At 48.0% G+C, this 26,300-nt stretch overlaps 1 protein-coding gene across 1 annotated transcript in view; it reads right to left on the bottom strand.

The window, feature by feature from the left end:
• Positions 1 to 21,117, bottom strand: part of Gfpt2 (glutamine--fructose-6-phosphate transaminase 2) — a 47,001-nt gene extending 25,884 nt beyond the window's left edge. Inside the window, exons 1-6 of the mRNA XM_006987101.3 lie at positions 20,945 to 21,117; positions 7,012 to 7,119; positions 4,950 to 5,048; positions 3,576 to 3,701; positions 2,187 to 2,245; positions 1,400 to 1,534 (exon numbers count right to left, since the gene is read on the bottom strand). Of these exons, the coding sequence (XP_006987163.1) occupies positions 1,400 to 1,534; positions 2,187 to 2,245; positions 3,576 to 3,701; positions 4,950 to 5,048; positions 7,012 to 7,119; positions 20,945 to 20,951 (534 nt within the window). The 5' untranslated portion in view covers positions 20,952 to 21,117. The remainder of the gene's footprint in view (positions 1 to 1,399; positions 1,535 to 2,186; positions 2,246 to 3,575; positions 3,702 to 4,949; positions 5,049 to 7,011; positions 7,120 to 20,944) is intronic.
• Between the last annotated feature and the right edge of the window lie 5,183 nt (positions 21,118 to 26,300).

The following is a 26,300-nucleotide window of genomic DNA, read 5'->3' as shown; positions in this document are numbered from 1 at the left end:
TAGCATGGTGCTGGGGGGTGCCTTTCTGTGTGCTGTGAATATGTGTGGCTCCCACTGGCTAATAAATAAGGCTGTCTGGGCCTATGGCAAGAAAGCTTACAGCCAGGCGGGAAGTCCAAGCGAGACAGAGAGAGAAGAAAGGCGGAGTCAAGGGATGTGATCCAGGCACCCAAGAGGGAAGACGTGTAAGTACAGCATGATAACCCACAACACTCTCTGACCCAGTGTGTCCTCGATTCTGAGCCTTGAACACTATCTCCAGGCTGCTGCAGCCTTGGACCCGTTCTTGGATGGCATGATACCTTGGGGATGGGCTCTGAGAGATCCAACCCCCTTTTCCCTCACTCTCATTCCATGCAGTTTTCCTCCTTGGACAAGGACCCAGCCCCCAGGTCTGTCCCCTCCCCCATAAGGCCCCAGCCTGCTGGATGTGTTTATTTGGGTCTGAGCAGCTACGGGATTGGTGGGCGAGAGAGATTTGTCCTGACTGTGGGCCAGGCAGGACCAGGAGATAACCCCAGCAACACCAACCTCCATGTCTGTCCCCCCGGACAAGGCTCCAGCCCCATGTCTGTGTCCCCCCCACACACAAGGCCCCAGCCCCATGTCTGTCCCCCCGGACAAGCCCCCAGCCCCATGTCTGTCCCCCCGGAGAAGCCCCCAGGCCCATGTCTGTCCCCCCAGAGAAGCCCCCAGCCCCATGTCCATCTCCCTTTGAGAGTAGCTGTGCTTCTTGAGTCTAGCTGTTTGATGCATCACCAATTTCCCCTGCTCTCTACCCTAGGCCACTCCCTTCAGCAATTCCCTGTGCTCCGATCTCTCCTATCACAAAACCACAATCTTCTTCTGGAACTGGCAACATCTCTTGCCCCACAGCTCTTGCTGTGCACCCCTAACAAATCAGATAATTCGGAAATCTATTCCTGTGTGCTCTACGCATGCCTGCCTTCTTCCCTCCTTCCCTCCTTCCTTTCCCATTTTGTAATTAATTGCGGGCATTTCTCCCCGACTGCTTTACTGACAAAGAGGAAAGACTACAGTTCTGAGTCTCCAACCTCAGTCACGGTCATCTGATTAGCATATAACAGTGCATATAATTTAGTTTTAGAGACAACAACGAGAACCCTGACAGCTACATTACCACGTGCACACAGCCCACGGTTATAAAAACCACAGATTACGATGCCAGCCACCATCTCAGAGGGGCTAAAATGAAGCAAGCATTTTGTCAGAGATTCACTTCCCAAACTGGACTTTCTCCAGATTCTACAGGAATACAGCATTGTAAGTACGACTATAAACAAACTATCTTTCCCCCTCAGTACCTTGTGCAAATTTGCACAAGTGAAAAATGAAGGTGTGTCTAGGCAGACGGCACTCATAGGGGCCCATAACTCACCAACTGCTGAATGACTCTCTCCACCAATGTTGAAAAGGTAATGTCCTCAGTCTCTCTGTTGTCGAATACGTATTTAATCAGCTTGGCGATGGTCTCCGTGTCTGTTTCTGACTCAAACTCGTAGCCCTTGCTTTCCTGGAATGTGGGGTTGTACCCAGGGTGACAGATGTTGGTCATTGTGCAATTGCTGGCTGGGCCAACTCCCTCTAGTCCCTTATGCTATGACTTAAGGCAAGAACAAGCAAAACTGGGAAGGCATGAGAAAGGTCTGCCAGAACCCAGCAGCCAACACCTCTGAGTCACCCTCTTACTCCCAGAGACCTCCCTCCTCAGGAGCTTGTCGTCACCGTTAATCTGGACATTGCAAAAGAGCAGCAGTTATGATAAAATATGTGAGTCAAACCCACTCACATCCCAACTCACACCACACAACCTTTTCATGGTGTGGAACTCATCGTCTGGCTTCCCACCCCACATTCTATGGGTGTCTGAGTGGATGTGTGACATGGTAGAAGCGACTTTGGTGAAACCCGGTTCACATTATTTTGATTCTGTGAAACCACAGCAGCCCTGGAGATACACACTAAAGCCCTGGAATCTCTCCCCAGACAGTCTGAACACGGTGGTCCGGCTGAGGGTAAGATTCACGCTCACAGTTGTGATGTGGCCCAGAGTGGGTGTCCCTCAGTACCTGTGTGTGTTTTTGGAGAGAACTAGGCTAAGCGAAAGTGTCAGGAGGAAGATCAATGCTGACTCAGATTTGACTTAGCCAGGGGAAGCCCCTTACCAGAAATTTCCTTAGATCCTTGTAATTTGTGATGATCCCATTATGGATGACAACAAATTCTGAAAGAAGAGTGTGGGGGAGAGAGAAGTGAGAGCTGAAAGTGAAGTTCAAGCTGGATGCTGAGGGAGATGATCGACAGCTGGACATTCCTCCCCGAGACGTGTGGTCATCAGGTTTCATTTGCAGTGACTAAGACTGATGTCTGCATCAGCAGCTTTCACTGGAAGAGGCAACCTGTCTGTCAGTGATAAGCATCTCTGGGTAGCCCTGGCTGTCCTGGAACACACTCTGTAGACCAAGCTGGCCTCGAATTCAGAGATCTGCCTGCCTCAGTCAGCCTCTGTTGGGATTAAGGGCATGCGCCACCACCGCCTGGCTCTTAGCGTATTTTGAAGTGAGGAGCTTCTGGTGGGGTTTGCCTTGTCACTAGGCAGGACAGGAGGCTATGCGTCTGCAGCCTCTGCCCCTCCAAACCTTAAACTCTTGGCTGCTGAGCCCTGACTCTGGGATCTAGGGCTTGGCGAGGCACCTAGGCACTAACCATAATCAGCAATACTGTCTGCCTTCCCTTAGGACCACTCTGTGTGTGTGTGGGGGGGGGGGGGAGTGAGCTCCGCTGGGAGAAGAAGGAGCTCCATGCTTCTCTTTAGGGTCCTAGCCTTCTAGAACATTTTGCTCTGCTCATACTATCTGCTATGGGTTGAGTGTATCGTTCAAGAGCTCAGTGCATGTGACACTGCGTCCCCAGGGTGATCATGTGAAAGGGGGTAAGACCATTAAGAGATGGGTCCTAAGGGGAGGTTATTGGAGACACGCTTGCAGAAGAAGCTAATAGAGTTCTCATGGGATCCTCGCTAGTTCTGGAGAGCGCGTGTTGTTACGGAGAGAGGCCACACACTTGGCCCCTTCTTCACGCGGCCAATTTCTTCTTCTGTTTTGTCACCATGTGGTGTTGAAGCCAAGGGGAGTCTCCCCAGAGATCAGACAGATGCACTGCCTGATCAAGGATTTTCTGCCCCTAAAACTGAGACCTAAATAAATCTCTTTTCTTTGTGAAGTAGCCTGCTCCAGGTACTTTGCTATAGTGGTGGAAAATGAACTAATGCACTGTTGTATTTCACTCTTGGAATGAATTCCCAAGAGCCCTTGTGATAAAATGCCATCATTTCCGGTGTGTACCTAGGTCAGCAGCACCCAGGGGACTAGAGGTTGGCCTGACTGAGGCCCAGTGTGACCCACTAGGGTATTAGGGGTGGAGATGCTTAGATTATCTCAAGGCGACAGGTGGGGAAGGCAGTTTGAAGTGGGCATGGAAGCCACTCGGGCCAGGGTCATCTCTGACAGGTCACTCGGGGAGAGGAAATAACACCCTGAACAGGGTCTCCTTACCATTGCCTTTGTCTGAGCGCTGGGGGTGACTGTTGACAGCATTGGGGACCCCATGGGTGGCCCAGCGTGTATGGGCGATGCCGAAGTGGGTCTCAAACTCCACCTTCAAGTCCATGCTGTCTTGCTCTAAACAGAAAGAAAATCAGTTGTTGTATTTGTGTGTCCTGGCTATCCTGGAACTCACTCTGTAGACAGGCTGGCCTCAAACTCACAGAGATCCGCCTGCCTCTGCCTCCTAAGTGCTGGGATTAAAACATTCACCACCACAGCCCAGCTGCCTCTGCCTTTTGACAGCTGGAATGACTGCCATGCCTACCTGGTATTTATAGAGGTGCTAGGGTCTGAACTCTGGTCCTCAGGCTTGTGTGGCAAGCAAAGCCATCTCCTGGACAACTGTACTTCAAAAACAAGCATTGTCGCTGGGTGGTGGTGGCGCATGCCTTTGATCACAGCACTTGGATAGCAGAGGCAGGTGGATCCCTAAATTCAAGGCCAGCCTGGTCTACAAGTGAGTTCCAAGACAGCCAGGGCTATACAGAGAAACCCTGTCTCAAGGTGAAGAGGGGGGAGAGCATTGGCACCCCACCACTGAGGCCAGGTGGTTTCATTACACTTGACACACCATCTTAACCAATGGTCCACCTTTAATGTCAGCCACACACGTGGCAGACACCACAGGGATCTGCCTTATCTGGGTACCACCCACGCTGTTAAGTTTTACTTAGTGTTTTAACTGAACCATTTCCTTTTTCCCTTTTGAGACAGGGCCCTGTAGCCCTGGAACTCATTACATAAACCAAACTGGCCTCAAACTGGCAGCTGTACTTCTTTCTGCCTCAGCCTCCCAAGTGCTAGGATTACAGGCTGGGGCCACTATGTCATACCCTTATTATTATTATTTTTTGCTGGTTTATTTATTTATTTAGACACAGGGCTTCTCTGTGCAGCTGGCTGTCCTGGATCTCACTCTGTAGACCAGGCTGGCTTTGACCTCACAGAGATCCACCTGCCTCTGCCTCCCAGAGTGCTGGGATTAAAGGCATATGTCACCACCACCAGGCTCAATCTTTATTTCTTAATCAAAATAAGTTGATTTAGAAAGGAAAATGATATATCTCTAATATAAATAGAAAAGCAGTATTGCATGCCAGAATAATTAAATGCATAAGTATTAAAATAGTTTTTAGAGTCTCCGCATTTAGCTGCTTAAAATAAGGCATCCTACACTTTGAGACAGTCTTAACAACATGCCTTTAACCCTCTGACAGTCACCCAAGGGTAGATGAATTTTCAGTCTCAAATGCTGTTGGCAATGACATATTTTCAAGGGACCTGTGTGCCAGCCATCACTGACACAGAGCGTTTCCTACTCACTGTAAAGTTCTTCATCCAGAGCCTTCACTTTTCCCCGTTTCTTCACGAGATGGATGTGCCTTTCTTTGACTTCATGGTTATTCCCATCAATGGCCACACCTACAGTTTACAGAAAGCACGGAGTTCTGATGCCTGCCTATTACCAGCGTGACCCCCAGAAATGCTCAGAAAGAGCCCCTACTCCAAAGAGGCAGCCGCTGTTCACACTTCCATCAGAGTAGAGCACTTTGCTTATTTTAGAACTTTGTAAACTTGAAAACATAAACACTTTTCACGGTGGAGTTAAGTTTTGTCATCGCACGGTGCAGCTTGCCAGCTCTGTCCAAGGCTTCACATCCATGACCAACCAACAGATGATCAGAAGTCTCGAAAATAAAACAGGGGCTAAGGTGATAATAGCTCAGCTGGACCTGAGTGCAGTCTCCAGAACACACATGAAAACTCCAGGCATGAGCCGGACGGTGGTGGCGCTTGCCTTTAATCTCAGGCAGGCGGATCTCTGTGAGTTTGAAGCCAGCCAGGTCTACAGAGTGAGTTCCAGGACAGACAGGGCTACATGAAGAAACCCTGTCTCAAAAATAACCAAAAAAAGGAAGGAAGGAAGGAACATCTGCCATTAAAGGCCTGGGGCGATTCAAAGGCACTTATCCTGCTGTGCTCTTTGCCAGGTGACCCCTAGTTATCATCTCCCTCCATTTACATGTCTGTAAACCTTGTCAGTCACCTGTCTCCTTGACTCAGCAAGCTACTTAATTAATCCTTTGGCCAGTGGAGGAGGGAACCCTGAGACAACCACCTAATAAGGATTGGGAAGTGAGTTAGAAAGGTACTCAGGAAGGGCTTTGGAATTCGGAAGTGCTGAGAAAGGTGAAGCAAGATTGTAAAGCCACAGGGACTAGGGATCTGATACCAAGTAGAGTGTGTGGAAAGCCCTGGATTCGATCTGTTTTGTTTTGTAGTTTTATTTTCAAGACAGGGTCTCTCTGTGTAACTCTGTCCTGGAACTCATTCTGTAGACCAAGCTGGCCTTGAACTCAGAGATCGGTCTGCCTCTGCCTCCCTCCTGAGTGCTGGGATCAAAGCTGTGAGCCATCATGGCCCCCACCACCCAGCATAACTAGCTCAGTCTTTAATATCCTAACTAGTTAAATGTTACAAAATTGCATAATGATGGTTAAGGGGGGGGGGGGAAGAAAATTTATTTACAGAACTCTCTCCATCTCAACCCAGATAGTATCAATGCACAGCAGGGGCGCAGGAAACTGCTAGAGGGGAATTTACTGAGGTGTGATAGACAGGCAAAAAACTGCGTGGATATCTAATGTACCAAACTCGGTGGACTTGGAGATAGGGATCTACCGGTGGTGGAAATACCCCCCAACTTCTTCACCTAGGTTTTCTCCTGCCCTCCTTCCTCCATCAGCATTAACGTGTGTGCACATCAAATCTTACGAATGCTAAAGAACACAGTACCATATTGTTAACCATCCCCTCTAAGCTGCCCGGGGATCTCCAGGACTCACTTATCTCGCACAACTGAAACTTTGTGTCCTTTGAGCAATCCTGATGAGGCTATGTCTGGTAGAGATTTTGTTAGAGATTTGTTTTTTAACCCTTGTGTTTTCTTTTCTACTGTTAAAAATAATAAAATGTTTTCTCAATTTTTCTACACTTTTGAAACTTCTTTAATAAGCAAATGTGGTTATTCTTAGATTATTAAAGGCAACTGTAGAGAGACTGACGGGGGAGAGAAAAAGGCTTGGTCTGCCCTTAGGCAGGGCAATGTTTATTCACATGGGGGGGGGCACTTTTACCACCCATGTGTGCAGATGGCCAAAATGCCTACAGAAAACGGAATGTGGCCCCTTAAAGGGCAAATGTGACTTCTACAGTCCACAAAGGAAGCTGGGAGGTGTAGTCTTTCACCAGGAAGCTACCAGTTATTATATTAATAAAGGAATGATAAGAAGTGTCAGGGAAATTCCCAGGCTGGAAAAGCCCCACCGCAAAGAACATGGCTAAGAGTCTAAGCGGCCATGATGGGGTGTCTTGGGAGACCTACCTGCGGAGTCATAGCCCCGGTACTCCAGCCGCTGCAGACCCTTGATTAAGGTTTCGAAAATCTCTTTCCTCGTCTTGGGAACTCTGTAATTCATATATGCAAAGATTCCTGTCCAAAGAGAAAACAAAATGTCACCTTAAGAAAATACCAGTGTTCTCAGAAAATTAGGAATCAAACTACCTCAAGACCCAGCCATCCCACTCTTGGGCATATACCCAAAGAATGCTGATACATACCATAAAGATACATGCTCAGCTATGTTCATAGCAGCACTGTTTGTAATAGCCAGAACCTGGAAACAACCTAGATGCCCATCAACGGAAGAATGGATGAAAAAAATGTGGTACATATACACAATGGAGTACTACTCAGCAGAGAAAAACAATGAAAGCATGAAATTTGCAGGCAAATGGATGGAACTAGAAAATATCATCCTGAGTGAGGTAACCCAAACCCAGAAAGACAGTTATGGTATGTACTCACTCATTGGTGGATTCTAGATATAAAATGAACAATCAGACCACAACCCATAGAACCATAGAGGCTATATATATATAGCATGGAGGTCCGTAGGACGACTGTGGCATATAATAAATTTCAGTTTTACTCAATTATTGAAAAAAAAAATAGCCAAATGAATGGAAACACATGAACTATGAACCAAAGACTGAGGGGCTCCCAGCTGGATCAGGCCCTCTGAATAGGTGAGACAGTTGATTGGCTTGATCAGTTTGGGAGGCATTTAGACAGTGGGACCAAGTCCTGTGCTCATTCCATGAGTTGGCTGTTTGAAACCAGGAACTTATGCAGGGACACTTGGCTCAGTCTGGGAGGAAGGGACTGGACCTCCCTGGACTGAGTCTACCAAGTCGATCACAGTCCTCGGGGGAGGACTTGTCCTGGAGGAGATGGGAATGGAGGGTGGGCTGGGGGTAAGGGGAGGGCGTGGGAGGGGGGAGAATAGGGGAACCCATGGCTGATATGTAGAACTGAATGGTATTGTAAAATAAAAAATATATATCACAAAAAAAAAAAAAAAAAAAAAAAAAAAAAGAAAATACCAGTGTAGCCGGGTGGCGGTGGTGCACGCCTTTAATCCCAGCACTCTGTGGGGAGAACCAGGAGGAAATCTGTGAGTTCGAGGCCAGCCTGGTCTACAGAGTGAGACCAGGACAGGCACCAAAACTACTGTCTCAAAAATAAATAAATAAATAAATAAATAAATAAATAAATAAATAAATAAATAAATAAATAACAAAATACCAGTGTCCTGTTTAGGAGAGGAAAACAACAACAAAAAACCAACCAAACAAACAAAAAACACCACCAGACAAAGGAGGCATCTTAGCCCCTAGGCTGCAGAGGAAAGGCTACCAAGAATGGCTGTCCCTCCTGTCCTCTGGAAGAGTTGTATTCTGTCAGCCCTTCTCTCCATGGCAAAAGCTCACATGAGCCCTGTGTCATGACCCATGACCTCAAGGTTCCACTGCAGAGAATTTCTCTGCCACCCACGGGCAGACCCGAGGAACTAAGGGACCAAGAGCAGTAAAACAAAGCAATTTATTTAAGACCTTGCAAAGCTGGGCACCACCAACAGAGATGAGAAAGACAAAATGGAGGGTGTGTCTCAGGAGTGCAAAGAACAGTTTTTATTGCCCTGGTGGCAGGTCCTTCCTCCTCTTTCCTCACTGGCTGAGAACTCAGGAGGGTACAGTCTTACACACCATCTATCTATTTCTCAGTAAAGACCACACATGGGTCTATCTCTCAGCCCAATCTGATGGATATCTTTTCAGTGAATATCCCCTCTTCCCAAATGACTCAGCTTTTGTCAAATGGACAAAAACAAACAAACAAAACAAAACAAAATCTAGCCAGCACAGCTTGTTTCTTTTCCTTTCCTTCTGTATCGTGCTCGTGGTTGGACTAAGGGTGTCTTCGTGCATGCAGGGCAACACTCTGCTAACTGAGTTGTATATTCTCAGCTCCTGCTCCAAGGATAAATGTAAAAACAGCCAGAATAAATCCATCTCTTGGGAAAGCCTTGTTAAGGTAGGCTAGCAAGCCAAGATGACTCAGTTTGGCTTTATTTACTTATTTTTACTTTTTTTTTTTTCACAGTGGAAAGATGAAGATCCCCACTTAGGTCTTTTATAAGGATCAAAGTTTGGTCCCCATGCAGCACACAACCATCTGCAACTCCAGCTAGCTCCAGGGATATCGGATGCCCTCTTCTGGTCTCCAAGGGAGATATGCATATACACACACAGGCATAGGCACACACACATACGCGTAATTCTTAAAAACATGCATAGTGTGCTTTCTGTGAAGTTTCACATGTTTTCCTTTTTAAAATGGCCAAGGGCAATTTTGACAGGAAGCTTCGGGTCAGGGGAAAGAGAGGTGCTGAGGACAAGGGCTGTGTGTGCAATATGGGTCCTTCCCTAGCAGCTCACGCTTTCAGCCCCACACTTCAAACCAAAACACAACTGGCTCTTGGGTGTATTTTTATTACATTCCTTATTTTTTAAAGGTAGTTTTCTTTCAGTATCAAAATGAAAAAAATGTGAATCTTCTTGAGATACAAATGTACTAAATTTATCACTTACAAAGAACATTTCCAAGGATTTTAGTCTTACTCAGTTTGTATAACCACTGCCATAATCTATGTCTAGGTGAGCCTTTGCTCACATTAGTTTTTCAGTGAACAATGAGAAAGTTCCCTGGGTTGCGTGGCCAAAATTCCAGTCAATGAATGGACATAAAATTATCTGGTACAGTCACAGAAGATGAAGCCACTCAATACAGTAGTCTTCCCTTATCTGAAATTTTGATTTCTGAGGTTTCGGCCTTGGCCTGAAAGTAGTAACTAGAAAATCTTGACAAATAAATAATTCCTAAGTTTGAAATTGCACACCACTCTAACATGAGAAAATAGACTCCCACCTAGCATGTGAACTAATCCGATTATTCAGGGTAGCCACGTTGTATACATGACCCACACACTGTCTGCATTACCAGAATGAGTATCAGAGAATCTCAGTACCAGATGCTAGCAAAGCATCACAGGGTCAGGTGATGACTGAAGTCCCACAGTGCCACATTTGTGTTTAAGTAATGTTTGTTTTATTTAAAAACAGCCCCAAGTGCAAGAATAGTGACAGCAAGGGATGACAGCCCGGAAGGTGCTCTTACATCCTTCCTTCTAAGTGAAAAGATAAAAGTTATTGATTGAATAAAAGCAGGAAAATTGGGCCTGGAGAGATGGCTCAGAGGTTAAGAGCACTGGCTGTTCTTCCAGAGGTCCTGAGTTCAATTCCCAGCAACCATATGGTGGCTCACAACCATCTGTAGTGAGATCTGGTACCCTCTTCTGGTGTGTAAGCATACACACAGAACACTGTATACATAATAAATAAAATATTTTTTAAAAAAAGAGAGAGAGAAGGAAAATCATATGCAGGGGTTGCTCAGATCAACAATAAAAAGGAATATCCTTCCCGAGAAACTGTGAAAGAAAGAGAAATGTGGGCCTCCTCTGTTGTCATCCTTCAAACTTCACATTTATGACCACAGACCACGGTAAAGACACAGGCGTGTGTGTGTGTGTGTGTGTGTGTGTGTGTGTGTGTGTGTGTGTGTGTGTGTACATGCTGGAGTGAGAACATGCAGAAGCTAGAGCAAGACACTACATATTTCCCTCTATTGCTCTCTACTTCATTTGCATTGAGACAGAGATTCTGGAAGCTCACATTTAGGCTAGGCTGGCTAGCCAGTGAGCTCTTGGGATCCATCTGCCCCTACTCCCCAGTGGTGGGGTCACAGGCACACACAGCCATACCCAGCTTTATATGTGGGTGCTAAAGATCCAAACTCAGCTCCTCATGCCTATGAAGCCATCTTCTCAGACCCTGGAGTCTTTTTAAACTACGTTTTCCTAGCGCCCCGTGAATGTTCCAGGATTACACCTACACCCATTAAGGGGACTTGACATTCAATGCAGATAACATAAAGGACTAGAAAGGAGACTATCACCAAAATTTAAAAATATTTTAAACAGAAGGGTGGGTTATAGGGGTGATGGTGAACACAGTCAAAATAATTGATCTACTCCAAGGAAATTGTCTTCACGAACCTAACACTGTACAATGAACATACACCGGTAACGTTTCAGATCGTATGGAATGCGGTCAGGCAAGTGTTTGTATCAGTTTTGATTGATTGGTTTCTCTTCCTGTCATGGGTTCTATTTTTCCATGTGATGCTTAGTTAATAGTTGGTGGAGTGCAAGATATTATGAATTTTGATATCTTGGGTCCTGAGCATTTTTACATATCTATAAATTTTATATATCTATAAATATAATAAAGTTTTAAAAAGCTTTTAAATCTGGATTGTTTGGGGCAGGAAGCCTCCGGGCGCAGCCCACCCGGCTCGTCCTCTTCTTCCAGCCACACTCCACTTGCGAACACTCATGGAGCACGTATGCTTTTGCATGGCACTGAAGATCTGTGAGGGCTTGGGGGAAGGGACACATTGGAGCCCCCTGGTGGGATATTAAAATGTCCTTGTCCTCAGGACCACCAGCTGTGTTGACAGCCAGCCAGGAGCTTGGCAGGCAGTGGAAGCACAGTTTGTGAGTTGACTGCTGCGGAGCAAGCTGCCAAAGAGGGTTTGCGAGGCCTTTGCACAAGAAACATAAATCTCCTCATTTTCATCACGAAATACCTACTCAGTGACTTTTCATTAGTGAAGCACCGACCCTCTCCCTGTACAGCTAATCTTCCCGGCCAGCTGGGTTAGCACAAAACTGAACTGAAATAAATAAACTAGTATACATACTGCTAATTATTAGTCACATCATTTTTTTAAAGATCATAAAGTAGAAGAAAGCTGCTTTCCTAGGAATTTCTCCTGTCAGAATTGCCTCTTGGAATCCACTATCCTATCTATAAAATAAAGTGACGATGAAAATGCAATTTTAAACGGAGAAGATCAGTTTGCATTTAAGTTCATGCAACCTCTTCCGAGGGCATTTGGTAGTCGTCTGAAATGAAAAGTGAACACATGTCATGATAAGAGCTATTTCGGGTCTAGAAACACATCCAGCAGACACCTTCGCAGAAGAGCATGTGAACTCACAAAAGGTGAGCAGCTCAGGCTTGTTTGTGACCTCCACAGACTGGAGACAGCCTGGTGCTTGGCTGGACCCAGGCAAAGACCGCTGCAGGTGCACAGAGCAAGCAGGCGCAGCCAGGCAGACCCTCCACAGGGAGCGCGACGGGGCCAGGCACTCTTTCAGAGAGCAGTCAAATCTCCATGATGTATGAAAGGAAAACAGCATCTTGTGGAACATGAACAAATCATGCAGGGTGTGATGGAAAGCCATGTAGGAAGATTTTCCCTCAGTGTCTGTAAAAGAATGGGTTCAGGATGTCCTGGGGACACCAAAATTCAAGCGTTCAAGTCTCTGTTAGATGAAAGGGTAGAATTATACACAATCTACCTACACACGCCCTCCCTATACTCTCTGTCCCTTTCCTCTCTCCCATCCATCTCCCAGGGCTTCAAGTATACTAGGCAAGCACTTCACCACTGAGCTAGAGTCTTAGCCTTAGAAAAGATCTAATGAGAAAGATCTCAGCAGGGCAGTGGTAGCACACGCCTTTAATCCCAGCACTTGGGAGGCAGAAGCAGGCAGATCTCTATGAGTTCGAGACCAGCCTGGTCTACAGAGTGAGTTCCAGGACAGCCAAGGCTATATGTAGGACATCCCAGTGAGGTAAGAATGGCTCAGTTCAGGGGGAAGCAGAGAGGCAGGAAGGGAGTGGGGGCCTGGCAACTGAGACCTTGGAAGGGAGAGGCATGTCCATGGCTGACCCAAGGGGAGGCTTGTAACCACCTGAAGTAGCACTGACCTCCGAGAGCCGAGCAGGGGGGTTTGGCTAGAAATCCCAGGTGTCTCTCCATTACTGGATTTGCCCTTCGGAGTTTCAGCCCTCCTCATGGGCATGGCAGTCCACACAGGAGATCAGGATTAACCAGGGCTGTGACATATTCACCACCTGCCCAAACAGTTCATCCTTGTCAACCTTGGTTCCTTGGCTAGGATGTCCCCCTTATGATGATGGCATGAGAGATTTCCTCTCTTTCTTATTTTAACTTTCTATTTACAGTTATTTATTTTACGTGCATTGTACGTGTATATTTATGAGCATGCCTGTGTCGTGGCATTCATGTGGAGGTCAGGTCTTTCCTCCCACCTTGTGAGCGCCAAGGATTCAACTCAGGTCGTCAGACTTGGTGGACAGTGCCTTTACCAGCTGAACCACCTTGCTGGCTTTGGAGAATTTTTTCTTTTTTTGGTTTTTCAAGACAGGGCTTCCAGGTCATGATCACCTGGAAGAACAGTAGCCCTAAGAGGGTAGAAAGGACCCGAACACAGCTCCCCATCAAATCCATTAAAAAAAAAAAAAAAAAAAAAAAAACAGGCTTAGGGTCACGACATCCTCTCCCTCCCATTTACTGGCCAGGTGACAGCAAGAAACACAGAAGGTGGGGGCTGAAGTCCATGGCCAAGGTCAATGTCCCTGTCTCATCCCATCTCTGATTGCATCCCTGCCCTGTGCATTTTGTGTGGCCTTGACAAGTCACTGAACCCTGGAAACTTAATTTTATCAGTGAAGCAGGGGGGATAGAGCATCTACTTAGCAGGGTAGTTATGACGGTTCAGAACGTCTTTGTAAAGCCCTCAGAACACTGTCACGTAACAAGTGTTCATGTGAATAAAATGAGGCAAAGAGCTTCCCATCCTGAGGCTGCCGTCAGTGCAAATGCCACACATTCCTACACTCAGTAGTCCTCAAGGAGTGACTGTCAAATAAAGCCTGGGTGTGGGGGAACACTACCACTATTTTTTCTTGACCCTCTGTCTAGGAAAAAGACGGTTCGGCCATATGTGCGATCTGGCTGTGATTTGAGCAAAGTTTAGTCCAGTCCATAAAGATATCCTTAGCCCCTTGGGGCCTTGTCACTGTCATGTTCAGTGAGATGTAGGGATGAGCCTTACAGAGTAGGGTGAAGGAGGTCCTAGAGGCATAGGGGTCCCCAGAACTGTGATTCATAGGCAGAGGGACTAAAGGCTGAGCGTGGGGACATGCTTCATACTAGACTGGGGGGAGACATCTCCAAGGGCTGGCTCTTTACAAAAGAGGCTTCTGTTCACTCTGTATCAGCTGGCAGGGCCCCCATGAGGTTTGCTGAGCTCCTCAGTTCCCACCTTAGAGTCCCGAGAACTATTTGTTTCACATACTTGCTTCCTCGCCCTTTTGTTTGACTCCCAGCAAGATACAACTTTTTACATTCTACTACATACAACCAGACCCACATGAGCGTCCTCACCACATAAACCTATGTTAGGTGCACAATAAACAGTTGTTGAATGGATGAATGCATGAATAAATAAATGGATGGAGATAACCAAAGGCAAGCAGCCTTGGAAGTAGGCCTGAGACAGCTACACTCAGCCAGGCAAAGGTAGATCTGTTTATTAGAAATCATCTCCCCTCTACACAGGCTTGTGAGATCACTCAGAGACCCAGTCTCCACAGAAGTCATATAAACAAAGGCCCCTAAAGTTCAGAGCTCGGCCTCCAAGTGACAGATAATGACAATGACCAGTTCAGGGAAGTAGCTTCTTCTGAGTACCCAGCCAGCTCTGAACACTTAGAATTGATCAGCAATCCCTTGAGTGGTGGGGGAGGGGAAGGACTGGTGGATGGGAACCTAGAGGATAAAGAGGGCAGGATGGGATTCCCCTGATCCTGTTGGTAGTCCATCTCTGTACACTGGTTTCCCAATGAGAACACTGTCCTCACCCTGAATGAGGGCGAGCAACTCCACCCAGAGGCCCAGCCTGAACCCTCACAGAGAAGGGCCCTGCACCATGGGAACCACATCACCATCCACCCAGGCTAGGGTACCCAATGTTGAGCCTCCTACTGACTACCACCGTTCTCAGAATCAAAAAGACCAGGAGTCTAACAGAAAGGAAATAACTGTCTAAGCAGGAGAGCAGGGTCAAGTTGGCTGTTTTGTTTGTTTCTCTGTCTCAAGGAAATGCTCATGAAATTCTTCTGTGTTTGTGTTGGGGAAGTTGAGGCAGGTCTACTTTCTTGAGCAGGGCCCACAGGTGTGATGAAGTCACTGAGCCAAGGGTATGAGACTGTGCCTTCTCCGACTGGCCCTCACTCTTGTAGACTGGTTTAGACCAATTAATTGATGTGCAAATAACAATTCTTGCTGCCCCCTCCTTAAAATGGGGAGAGTAAAAGTGGACACACCATGCAATATGTGGTCCCACTATCGAGTTCTTACAGAATGGTGATTCTGAAGTCCTGACCCTGAACACTGAATGGACCCAACACTTGCTGTTCTAACAGAGGATGGAGTTCAGTTCCCAGCACCCCCATCAGGAAGTTTTCAATGTCCTGACACTCTAGCTCAGGGATCTGGTGTCCTCTAGCCTCCAACGAGTACTCGAAAGCGCTCATGCACATGCACACACACACACTTGTAATTCTAGCACTTGGGAGGTGCAGAGGCAGGAGGATTATAAGTTCAAGGTCAACAGGGTAGTGGTGGTGAATGCCTTGAATCCCAGCACTCAAAAGGCAGGCAGATCTCTGTGAGTTTGAGGCCAGCCTGGTTTACAGAGGGAGTTCCAGGACAGCCAGGCTACACAGAGAAACTCTTCTTATATTTTTGGTTGTGAGCCTAGCCTTTAACGGCTGAGCCATCTCTCCAGCCCTGAGAAACTCTTCTTAAAAAAAAAAAAAAAAAACAAGATTCAAGGTCTTCTTTAATTTTATAGCAAGTTGAGGTCAGCCTGGGCTACATGAGACTGGTTTTGGTTTTTTGGTTTTGTTTTGTTTTAAGTGCTGTTTACCAAGGCCATGACACACAATTTGCTAATTTTTCTGGATCTGCGAAAACCCCGGTAAGGAAGGCTAACCCATGGAGGAGCACAAGATAGGAAGGCCCAGAGAAGGGGACAGCCAGCATGGAGGGAATCCTGCTCAGTGAACAATGGCTGAATTCAAACGCTCTACCACAGGCTTGGAGAAATGGCTCTGTGGTTAAGGGTGCGTACAGCTCTTCCAAAGGACTCAAGCTCAGGTCCCAAATGAGTGCCAACATCACTACTAGAGGTGTGTGTAGGTGTGCTGAGATTGCCCCGGGGGCTTCCAGGAAGCAGCTGGGTGCTATGTTTCCCAATTACTCATTCAGGGACTTCCCATGACCCTCACCTGAAACCAGCTGTGGCGGAAGAATGTATACCATAGAAACCAGCAAACTAGGAGCTGAAGAGATGCCTCGGTGGGTAAGAGTGAGTACTGCCTGAAGCTCTGGCTCCACACGCCGGATGCTCTCTTTTAGCCCCTTGGGCATCTGCACCCACATGAACACACATACACATAATTAATTTTTTAATGGCAAGCCAGAAAGCAATATATACCATTGCATCCCTGGGTCTCTGTTTTGCCCATTTTCACCAAGGCTTGGAGTGATATTAAGCCAAGCAACTGACCCCCAAGTCTGTCTATGTCCTCATCAACTCCAATTCTCAGAAGACTTTGCTTCCTTCTGAAGAATCCAGCTACGAACTGAAATGTCACAAGAAAGAAATGAGTGTCATAGCTGATTCGATTTTGAATATTGGAAGAAGTCTTCTAATCCCCCTGGACCGACACTACCTAAGCTATTGACACAGAAGATCTGCATTCCAGCTGGGTGCAGTCCTCATACACTGGACAACGCTTCCCGAGAGCTGCTATATACAAGCAGATACACTTTGTGTGCTTGGATGCACACATGAGTGCAATTCTGAACAAATCTGGGAAAATAAAATCCATGACTGCTTCTCTTAGGGACATGATGAACAGGAAGAATGTGTTCCATATTGGAGGGCAAGAGGTTCTGTAATGCTTCATTACATGGCACAGCAGCTAACTTTTAAATAAATGAGGAGGTCTGTTTGGTCCAACCAGCACATGTAGCACAACAATGCCCATGAAGCTGGGCAGGGGAGGGGTGTATGTGTGGGGGTGGGTAGTATTTGAATGCTCCTTCACTCGGTCTGAGAGTGCTGGGACCAGGGCGCTTGGGTGTATAGGATTTTAGGGACCTGTTTATGGACCTCTGAATTAGGCCCTCAAGGGCAAGACTTGAGCATCCAGGATTCCAAGCATTCAAACAGTTTTGGAGATGGTACCTGGGAAGAGACTATCTACAGCAAGATAAATAATTGCCCTGGAAGGTATCAGTCCCTAGTCCCCAGAATCTGTAGAGGTTGCTTTATATGAGGAAAGTCTCTAAAGATGAGAGCAAAAGGATCTTAGACTGCCTCAGATCATCTGAGAGCCCCCCCCCTCCCAAAAAAATCACAAGTCCTTTTAAGAGGGAGGCAAAGGGAAACTGGCCATGGAAATGGAGGAGGTCACGTGACCGCGAGACACAGAATGCTGTGTCCATAGCCTGGCATGCCTTCCAGCCCCTCTCTCTGTGGCGCTCACATTTGAGTCTGCAGGCACCATCACTGGCCTCTCCTTCCTCTTGACAGTTAGTTCTCTGTTCCTCTACACTGTGCTGGTCTTCCAAACTGCTGGGAGTCATCAGGTAAACTCTATGATGTCTCACTGAGTGAGACATCCAGGAGACAGCTTGTGGCTGTCTAAGAGACCACCAGAGTGCCATTCAGAAATAAGAACCCAAGGTTGCTCATTTTTGAATATTTTTTTTTTCACGAGAACACACACACACACAAACACTTTTATGAGCTCTCTTAATTCTGTAATCTGGTAACTAATTTTTAAAAAATGTTTAAACCCTGTGTGTTGAACAAAAAGCTGTCTGTCTGCCTGGTTCAGTCTGGCACTACCAGGGTGTAGCCTGTGTCTGAGGTACCAGCTGGCAGTATTTGCCAGCTGGATTATTCTGTTGTGACCACAAACTGGACTACAGCAGGATGGCCATTTTCTTCACCTGTCCCTTCTTAGAAGTGGGTGGCACAGCCACATGACCTTTAGAACCCCAGAGCCTAGAAAACATAGACCTCTCCACAGGCAATCCTTCATGGGGACTGCATGAAAAATAAAAGAACAGGAGGAGGATTGCAAGGGAGGGGCGTAAAGAATACAATAACCTTTCTATCGGCAGAAAGTCAACAGGATGCAAGCAACTCTCTGATGGCAATAAAACTGCACGTGGGTACCTGTGGTGGTTAGGTTCAATAGTGAATCTTTCTAAAATCCCCTGGGAAGGGAGTCTCGATGAAGGTCTGTCTAGATTAGGCTGGCCTGTGGGCATGCTTGTAGTAGATTTTTTTTTTTAAAACTTGGGTTAGTTTAGGTAGAAGACTCACTCAGAATGTAGGTGGGACCATTTCATGGGCTGGGTGCTAGGCTGAATGAAAAGGAGGCAGACAGAGAACTAAGGGCTACATGCATTCATTCCTGCCCTCTGCTCATGACTGTGGATTTCATCTGTCTAGAAGCCGCCTGCTCCTGCAACCTGGATTCTCACACACACACACACACACACACACACACACACACACACACACACACGATGATGGACTGTAACTTGGAATAAGCACCTTTCTCCCTTAAGTTGCTTCTGTCTGGACATTTTCTCAGAGCGACAAGAAAGCAAGCTAAGATGGTCTTTAAGGGACAGTTCAGCTAAATTCTCAATACGCTGGAGGTTTTTGAGTGGAGGGTGGTATCCTGTTGGGCCCCAGCTTTCTGTGGGTGGAGACTTCATCAGAGCATGGTCATCAGCCAGCTGATAAGGACAGGCCTTTGTTCTTGACCCCTGAAACCTGAGGCTGCTTTGGATGAAACGAACAGGCGTGGCCCAGGGAAGTGAAATGACCTGAAAGTTCTTGTTCAGATAGGCCTCACTGGGCCTCAGTTTCCCTAAATGCAGAGGGAAACTGGTTCAATATTTGTTGTATCCTTATGCCAAAAGCATGATCATTACCATTTTCCTGTAAAATTCACCAAATTACAAGAGAACACAGCCATAGAAGGAAAAAAAAAAAAACCATTATCCTGTGACGAACACATACAGATCACACAATCCAAGAGAACCCAGACCGATGTGTTCAAGTCTAGGCACCTGGGCTGCGAGCTCTGGACCTGGGACAAAGGGTGCCTGGGAAGCGACGGAGCACGCTTTAATCCGTAGTCAGGATGTTGCAGGATCCCTGGCTCAAGGCAGGGGCTGGGGTAAGCATCAGTAAGAATGACCTCGAAAGAAAAAAACCCCTAAAGTTTGAGGAGGCCTCCGAGCCCGGCGCACCCGAATTTTCGAATAGAAGCTTAGCGGGGCCAAGACTTCTCCTCAGTCCTAGACGTTCTCTGGTGACCCCAGGACGCTTCTACTCAGTCACAAATCAATACCAAAGTCTAGAAAGGATACAGGTTGGTTATAACCCCAAACTTGATCTCTCCCAACGAGTTAGAGGAGACAGTCCTCCTTGGAAAGACACTAGAGAAAGACGGAGGCTAGGAGAAAGCAGGGTGGAAGGCTCAGGCGGTTGATGGTGGGTTCGGAGGGCCATCTGAGGACCAGCACGGAAAGCCAAAGAGTTCAAATAGTTTGAGGTTCTCGCATTAGTCTGACTCTAAGGCCACCAGTGGTTAGAGACCTGCAAGGGATCGAACCTAGGGAGCTTTGAATCTGACAAAGTTTCCATCTTTGTTTCATTTCTGGGTCCCGAAACGCCCGAGACAACCTTACATACACATTGCCAAGGATACCTGGGAGTCCTAAGATTCTGTTTGCTGGGCCAGGAATTTAAACGGACCCCAGCTCTCTCTGGACGGGGCTGTGTCTCAAAGCCTCTGCCCGCTCCCTGGTCAGTCAGTGGTTCCTTTTCCCTGATCTCCTGGCTCATGAAACAAGGCCTGTACAGACCTTGGCTTTGGACTCACCCCCTGGCACACCCCACCTCGCAAGCCCTCAGCAAAGTCAGAGAGGCGCCTTTCATGGCTTCAAAAGTTCCACCAGGTTCTCCAGCCGCAGGGGGCTGGAGTGGGTAACTGAATCCTACTCAAGGAGGGAAAAAAAAAAGCACAGTGACCTTTTGTCCCACAAGTTCCCGGCTTTCCCCGGCCGGCCAGCCAGCCAGCGGAGGCTGCCCAGCCAGCCAGGAGGGTAAGGAATTGCAGATGTGCGCCTAGGGCGGCCGCCCTCCCTTCTGCTCCCAAAGCCCCGCGGACACCTCGGCGTCGGCGTCGCCCGAGGCTGCGCCGCTATCCGGTCCTGGGCTCCCGCTCTTAGCTTCGGGCCAAGGCTCCGGGGAGTCACTGTCTCCCGCGTCTCCCAGAACCCTTCACCACAGGACCCACCCTTCTAGGGACAGGAGGAGGTTCATTTCGGGTCGCCAGAAAGACGCGCCAACCCTCCCGAGAGCACCCGGAGCTGCTCCGGACGCCCCAGGGCGGGCTGCTGACACCGCACAGGTGAGCTCGCCTGTCCTCGGTGGGCGCGGCGGACTGGGACTCGGGACCTCCACTCCGCGCCTAGGACGCTTAAGCTTGCTCGCGGCGGCCTTTGTGGGCCAACGGATGGAAGAGCCCTCCGGATCCATGGGGTGGAGATACCTCAGCGAGGAGGAGATCCAAGCCGGGGACCCGCCCCGTTTGCCTCTACTCTGTGCTGTCCCGACTTGGGTCTTCTCACACCGAGTTTAGACGTCCCCCTCCCCACGCCCCCCATGTCCCCGAGACGTCACCCCGGGGCCGGGCGCGGGGAAGGCAGGCCTGGCTAATGAAAGCCCCACGATCGCCGCCCCCAGCAGGTCCCCGGCGCCTGGCTCTCTGGCCTAGGCTCTGAAAGGTTGTGAGGGAGGCTGCCCTGCACTCACCGCACATGGTGGCTGCCGATCGCTCCAGACACTCAGACGACTCTCTGTGCCTCGCGCTCCCAGGCTCGGGCTCCCGCCGCTCGGCCTCCTGCCCTTATAGCCAGCCACTAGCCCTGAGAGGGGTGGGGCTGGGGCGGGGCCTCATGCCGCCTGCTTGCCCCTCATTGGTGGTCCCTGGTTGTCGTGACAACGGCGGGGGGCCCCCAAGACTCAAGGAAAGAAGTGAGGGGCGGCTCCCAAGCGTCAGTCCCTACTGTAAGGGGAGGGAGGAAGGCCAATCGGCGGCAAACACCTTGAGTTCAGACTTTAAGTCAGACATATTAGACGAGAAACCTTAGCCAGGGGGACCGATCGCTCTGTGCCTCAGTTTCCTCATTTGTAAACTATGATAACAATAGAACGTACCTCTCAGTTCCTCCTGAGGTTAAAGACAGGCCGGGTATGCACAGAGCGCAAACACACACACACACACACACACACACAAACAACCACACACAACCACACACTGGGCCCTTGTTCTTGTGATGTGCCCCTCAGATTAAGAAAAAGTAATACACATTAGGCTTGTGAACTTGTACACACACACACACACACACACACACACACACACACACACACACACTGGGTGTGCCACTCAGTGCTAAACTCCTTTTAGATTAATAAAAAGTAGTACACACTAGGCTTGTGAACTTGTACACACACACACACACACACACACACACACACACACACACGGCTCTTCTTCATGTAATGAGATCCTCAGTGCCAAACTCCTTTCAGACTAAGAAAAAGTAGTACACACTAGGCTTGTGAACTTGTACACACACACACACACACACACACACACACACACACACACACACACACACGGCTCTTCTTCATGTAATGAGATCCTCAGTGCCAAACTCCTTTCAGACTAAGAAAAAGTAGTACACACTAGGCTTGTGAACTTGTTCCCATCCTGCCAGGCAGCGAACTGGGCTTGGCTGACAAAGGAGAAAACTGGAGCTCCTTGGAGAGATAGGATCTTGACCAAGATGTGGCAGCACTCAGACCTGGGAGCTCCTGGGATGGGGATTCCCCGGGTCCGAAGGAAAGCTGGGTCGCCCCGGAAACCGCCCCTAGTGGAGAAGCGCTGGCAGACTCATCTGGCGAGCAGTGAGCCTGCTGCGTCTGCTTCCGAGCCAGGGGCTCCACCGCCCCTGTGACCTGGAGCCTCAGTTCGACCCTGAGGATGAGTCACGAGGCTGGCTTTACCTCGCACTTCTTCCCGGCTGTCTCCTCCTTTTCCCCACTGCTCTCCAAGCCCCTCATCTCCTGAGGAAGGTCACGAGAACTGGCCCAATATTTGCTCATTTTGAAGCCATCTGGTGCGTGTATGGTTTAACTTAAAAAAAAAAAAATCAAGAACTCTAAATCGTTGGTATTCCCCAATCACGAGTTTTTAAAAGAAGAGAAAAACTAGCTTAAATCTTGTGTGGGGCGTTTTCCTTAGCTTGGCAGCTCCTGGGGTGGAGGCGTGTGTTGTACCCATTGAGGAGATGGCAGTGACGGAGGAGAAGGTTTGACTGATGGGAAAGTGCAAAGCTGACTGGAGAGCTGCCAGCCTTGCTCCTTGCCCTCTGCTACACGGGATGACATTCATTCATTAATTCATCCATTCATCCTTCATTCCCAAGCATGCACTTTAGTCCTATGTGGGTGATAGGGACTTGATGAATGAGGACAGATCCAGCCTTCTGGCTCTAACAGAGCAGTGGGTGGGACAGACACTAAGCTAGGGGTCCTATAGGACATTGGACGGCTCTGTAGAGAAGGGCCTGGGCCAGTCAGAACTCAAGGGACTAGAGGGGGGGGGGGCAAGAATCAGGCCTTCTTCTGGCACCAAGACACCAGGATCCCTGTGTCCCAGCACAGTTCAGATCTGTCCTCCACCGTTTTTGTGATCCATGTGAAGAGCGGCATGGGCGAATGCTATGACCCTATGAAGGCATCTGTAGCAGCTGTCTGCCTAGCAAGCCCTCTGCTTTAGGGACCAGCATCCCTGGGAGCCCTTTGGGAGAGTGATGTCCTGGGTCTTCTACATAGCCAGCTGGAGTCACCTGGCTCTAGGACTGATTCAGAGGTTACGCTGAGGGCCTGATAACCTGATTTTTCCGACATAGAGGAAATTAGCCGAAATTGGTGCATCTATATGGAGGATTGTTTGGGGATGCCAGGGACTTTGTCAACACCTTTGGGATGGGATAGAGAGAGGCTGTCTCAGAGTGGAGTGAGCCAGAGTAAACTGGATCCCTGGGTGGAGAAAGCTCCCTGGGTGGAGGCCCTGGCTTTAGCTGGGATCTGTTCACTTTTCTGTATTGCAGTTCCACGGTTTAAACATGTTCCCCAAACAAGTACTGTGAATATAATTCTCAGTGCAATAATGTTAAATTAAGGTAAGATATCTGAAAGTTGATTAGGCCAGGAGGCCTGCACCTTCAACAACAGATTAATGCTAATTAGAGGAGTACATAAAACTTTTGAGTATGCTTTTTCACATCCTCTTGATCTAAGGTGTCTTCCTGTGAGATAATAGGAAGATCCTGGCAAGAAGACCCATGCCAGACACCATGCCTCAGTTATGGACTTCCTCGTCTCCAGAACCACGAGCCCATAAAGGTTCATTGTTTATAAATCACCCAGCCTATGGTGTTCCTTGATAGCAAACTCAATAAATTTCTATCTTTCCTTGACACATACTGAAGTCACTTCTGTCGTTTGTCACCAAGCACTTCCCTGGCTCCTTCAACTTGCAAGTACTCGGATCTGGGGTTCAGTGGAATGGGCAGGTAGGCAGGTGGCGGCCCCAGTCCCTTCAGTCCTGATTGGAGGCAGCTTCCTTTCTTATCCTCACTTTAGTCAGGGACCTCCTCTAATATAGTCTAGGAACCCCAAAGAGCCAAACTACAGAAGAGGATTTAGAGGAGGGAGCTGAGGTGTGGACCTTTTTGGAGTGGGGAAGCAGTGGAACAAACTTCTGGGCCTCTCTCAGCATGGTCCATTCCTGACTTTAGAGGAGGGTGAGCCCTCACAGCTACAGCCAGAACCCCGTCTGTCTGTTCAGAGCAGGCTGCTGTGTCTGGCCCCAGTGGACCCCAAATGCTCAGTACTAAGATGATATCTACAGGGAACTCTAGCCCTACTTTTCGGGGACACTTTGACCCCCCCCCACTGGCCAAGAAGTGGGACCATGTGTTGGTGCTGTGGAACAATCTTTTTGTAGACTGTGAATATGTATGACTCTCATTGACTAATAAAGAGCTGCCTGGCCAATAGCTAGGCAGGAAAAGGTTAGGCGGGACTTGTGGATAAAAAGGAGAGCATGGGGTAGAAGAAGGTGGGGTTGCCAAGGAGACATGGAGAGAAGCAAGATGAACATGCCATGCTGAAAAAAGGTACTGCCACATGATAGAGTGTAGATAAGAAATATGGGTTAATTTAATTTGAAAGAGCTCATTTGTAACAAGCCTAAGGAATCAGCTGAGCATTTATAATTAATATTAAGTCTCTGTGTGGTCATTTGGGGGAGCCAACTGATGGGACAGAGCTGACTGGCAGACAGAAAAACTTCACCTACATATTGGAATTGCAAACTGCAGCCATACACAGGGCTTCTTCACCTGTACATGTGTCTTAAAGTTCTTTGTAGTTGGGAGATTTACACCTTGCCCCCTACCCACCCTGACTGAACAGTCCAGTGAACTTACATGGCCATCCTAGTGACATGGAATGAACCTGCCATCTCCCAGGCACAGGCTCTGCTCAGCTGCTTTTCCTGGGACACTGGTGCTATAGTCTGACCATAGAATGTCCACTTCGGTCTATAGCATAGTGAGTTCTTTAGGCTCCTAGCTGGAATTTCATCATTTCTCATGTTATCATGAGGGGCCTCATGGCCAAGCTTCCCTCAGCTTGGGCTATCCTACAGGGCAATCTGAGATACATCTTCTCCCTGATATCCTTTTGGCTCTCTCAATACAGAAACACCACACAGATCCAGTTCTCGAGACACCTAGCCCAGTCCAGTGTCAAGGAACCCAGGGCTTCCTGGATTTTGGCAGAGGCATCAGGGTGGAGAATGCTGAGGCTTGCAGCTGAAAACCTCTTGTAAGATCACAAGGGATGATGTGTACACGTAGGAAGATCCACGGGAGATCTGTGAGTAGTGCTCAGAGCAGGCAACAGGTGGGGTTCAGGATGTCCAGCCAAATATCCCATGTGTGGGGACTTGGATGGAGTTCTCCACCTTAGGGCATCTAGCCCTCAGCTAGATATGAGGTAGAAGCATCAGGAGTAGAAACTCTTGGGGGTGAACTTGGGTACAAAGAATGAGGCCAGTCTACCAATCTCTCCTGCTATAAATAGGAGATTTCCCTTATGTGTTCAATGCCTGGTCTCCAGCTATTGGTACCGTTTAGGGAGGTTCTGGGAACTTTAGGAGTTGGACCTCCTCTTCTTTCTATTCTGCTTCTTGGCTTCTAAAATATAAGCTGTTTTGCTCCACCATATCTTCATGTCTCCAGCAGTGGTGGCTCACACCTTTAATCCCAGCACCCAGGAGGCAGAGGCAGGTGGATCTCTGTGAGTTCAAGGCCAGTCTAGTCTACAGAGCTAGTTACAAGACAGCCAAGTTTACACAAAGAAACTCTGTCTCAAAAAGAAGAAAATGTCTTCTGTTAAGTTGTTTCATTCCACCAATTTGTTACAGCAAAAAAAAAAAAAAAGTCTCACCAGTGTAGAAAATTGGTGCCAGAGAAGAGGATTTGTTGCTACAATATTACCACATGGCTCAGAAGCTTTTAGAACTGGTTTTCAGGAAGAATAAGGGAAGTGTGGGGAAGCCATAGGATACTGTAAGCAGAGCTTGGTGGGACATTCTGATGGGTGCTCAGAATAGCAGAGTGATGATAGTAATATGGACGAAGAAGACAGCCCTCATGATGGCTGCAGATGGAAACTGGGCAAGATGTTAACAGGACAAGAGGCCCCTCACCCACGTTCTAAGACTCTGTGGGAAGGTGAGTTTACAGGCTAATCAACCTGTTGAAATGTCACGGTAGTCTAGCACTCAGGCTGTGGTACAGCGATTGCTAGCTGCTTTCAGACAAGTTTACATGGGTATTAGGAGCAAAATGCAGACAGAAAGTTAAAAACAAACAAACCAAAGAACCTTGTAGTCTAGTTGAAACTATGAGAGACATAATTTCTGAAGAGATTAACATCAGTAAACAAAAGCTAATAAAGGATGCCATGAGGGTATCTTAGGAATCAACTAGATTGAGCCTCACTCAGTGCGGGCACAAGGGGGTGTGTG

Source organism: Peromyscus maniculatus, chromosome 8 (assembly GCF_049852395.1).
Source record: "Peromyscus maniculatus bairdii isolate BWxNUB_F1_BW_parent chromosome 8, HU_Pman_BW_mat_3.1, whole genome shotgun sequence".
NCBI classification, from domain to species: Eukaryota; Metazoa; Chordata; class Mammalia; order Rodentia; family Cricetidae; genus Peromyscus; species Peromyscus maniculatus.
The sequence above is the reverse complement of the archived record's forward strand: the minus strand, read 5'-3'. Positions and strand labels throughout refer to the sequence as shown.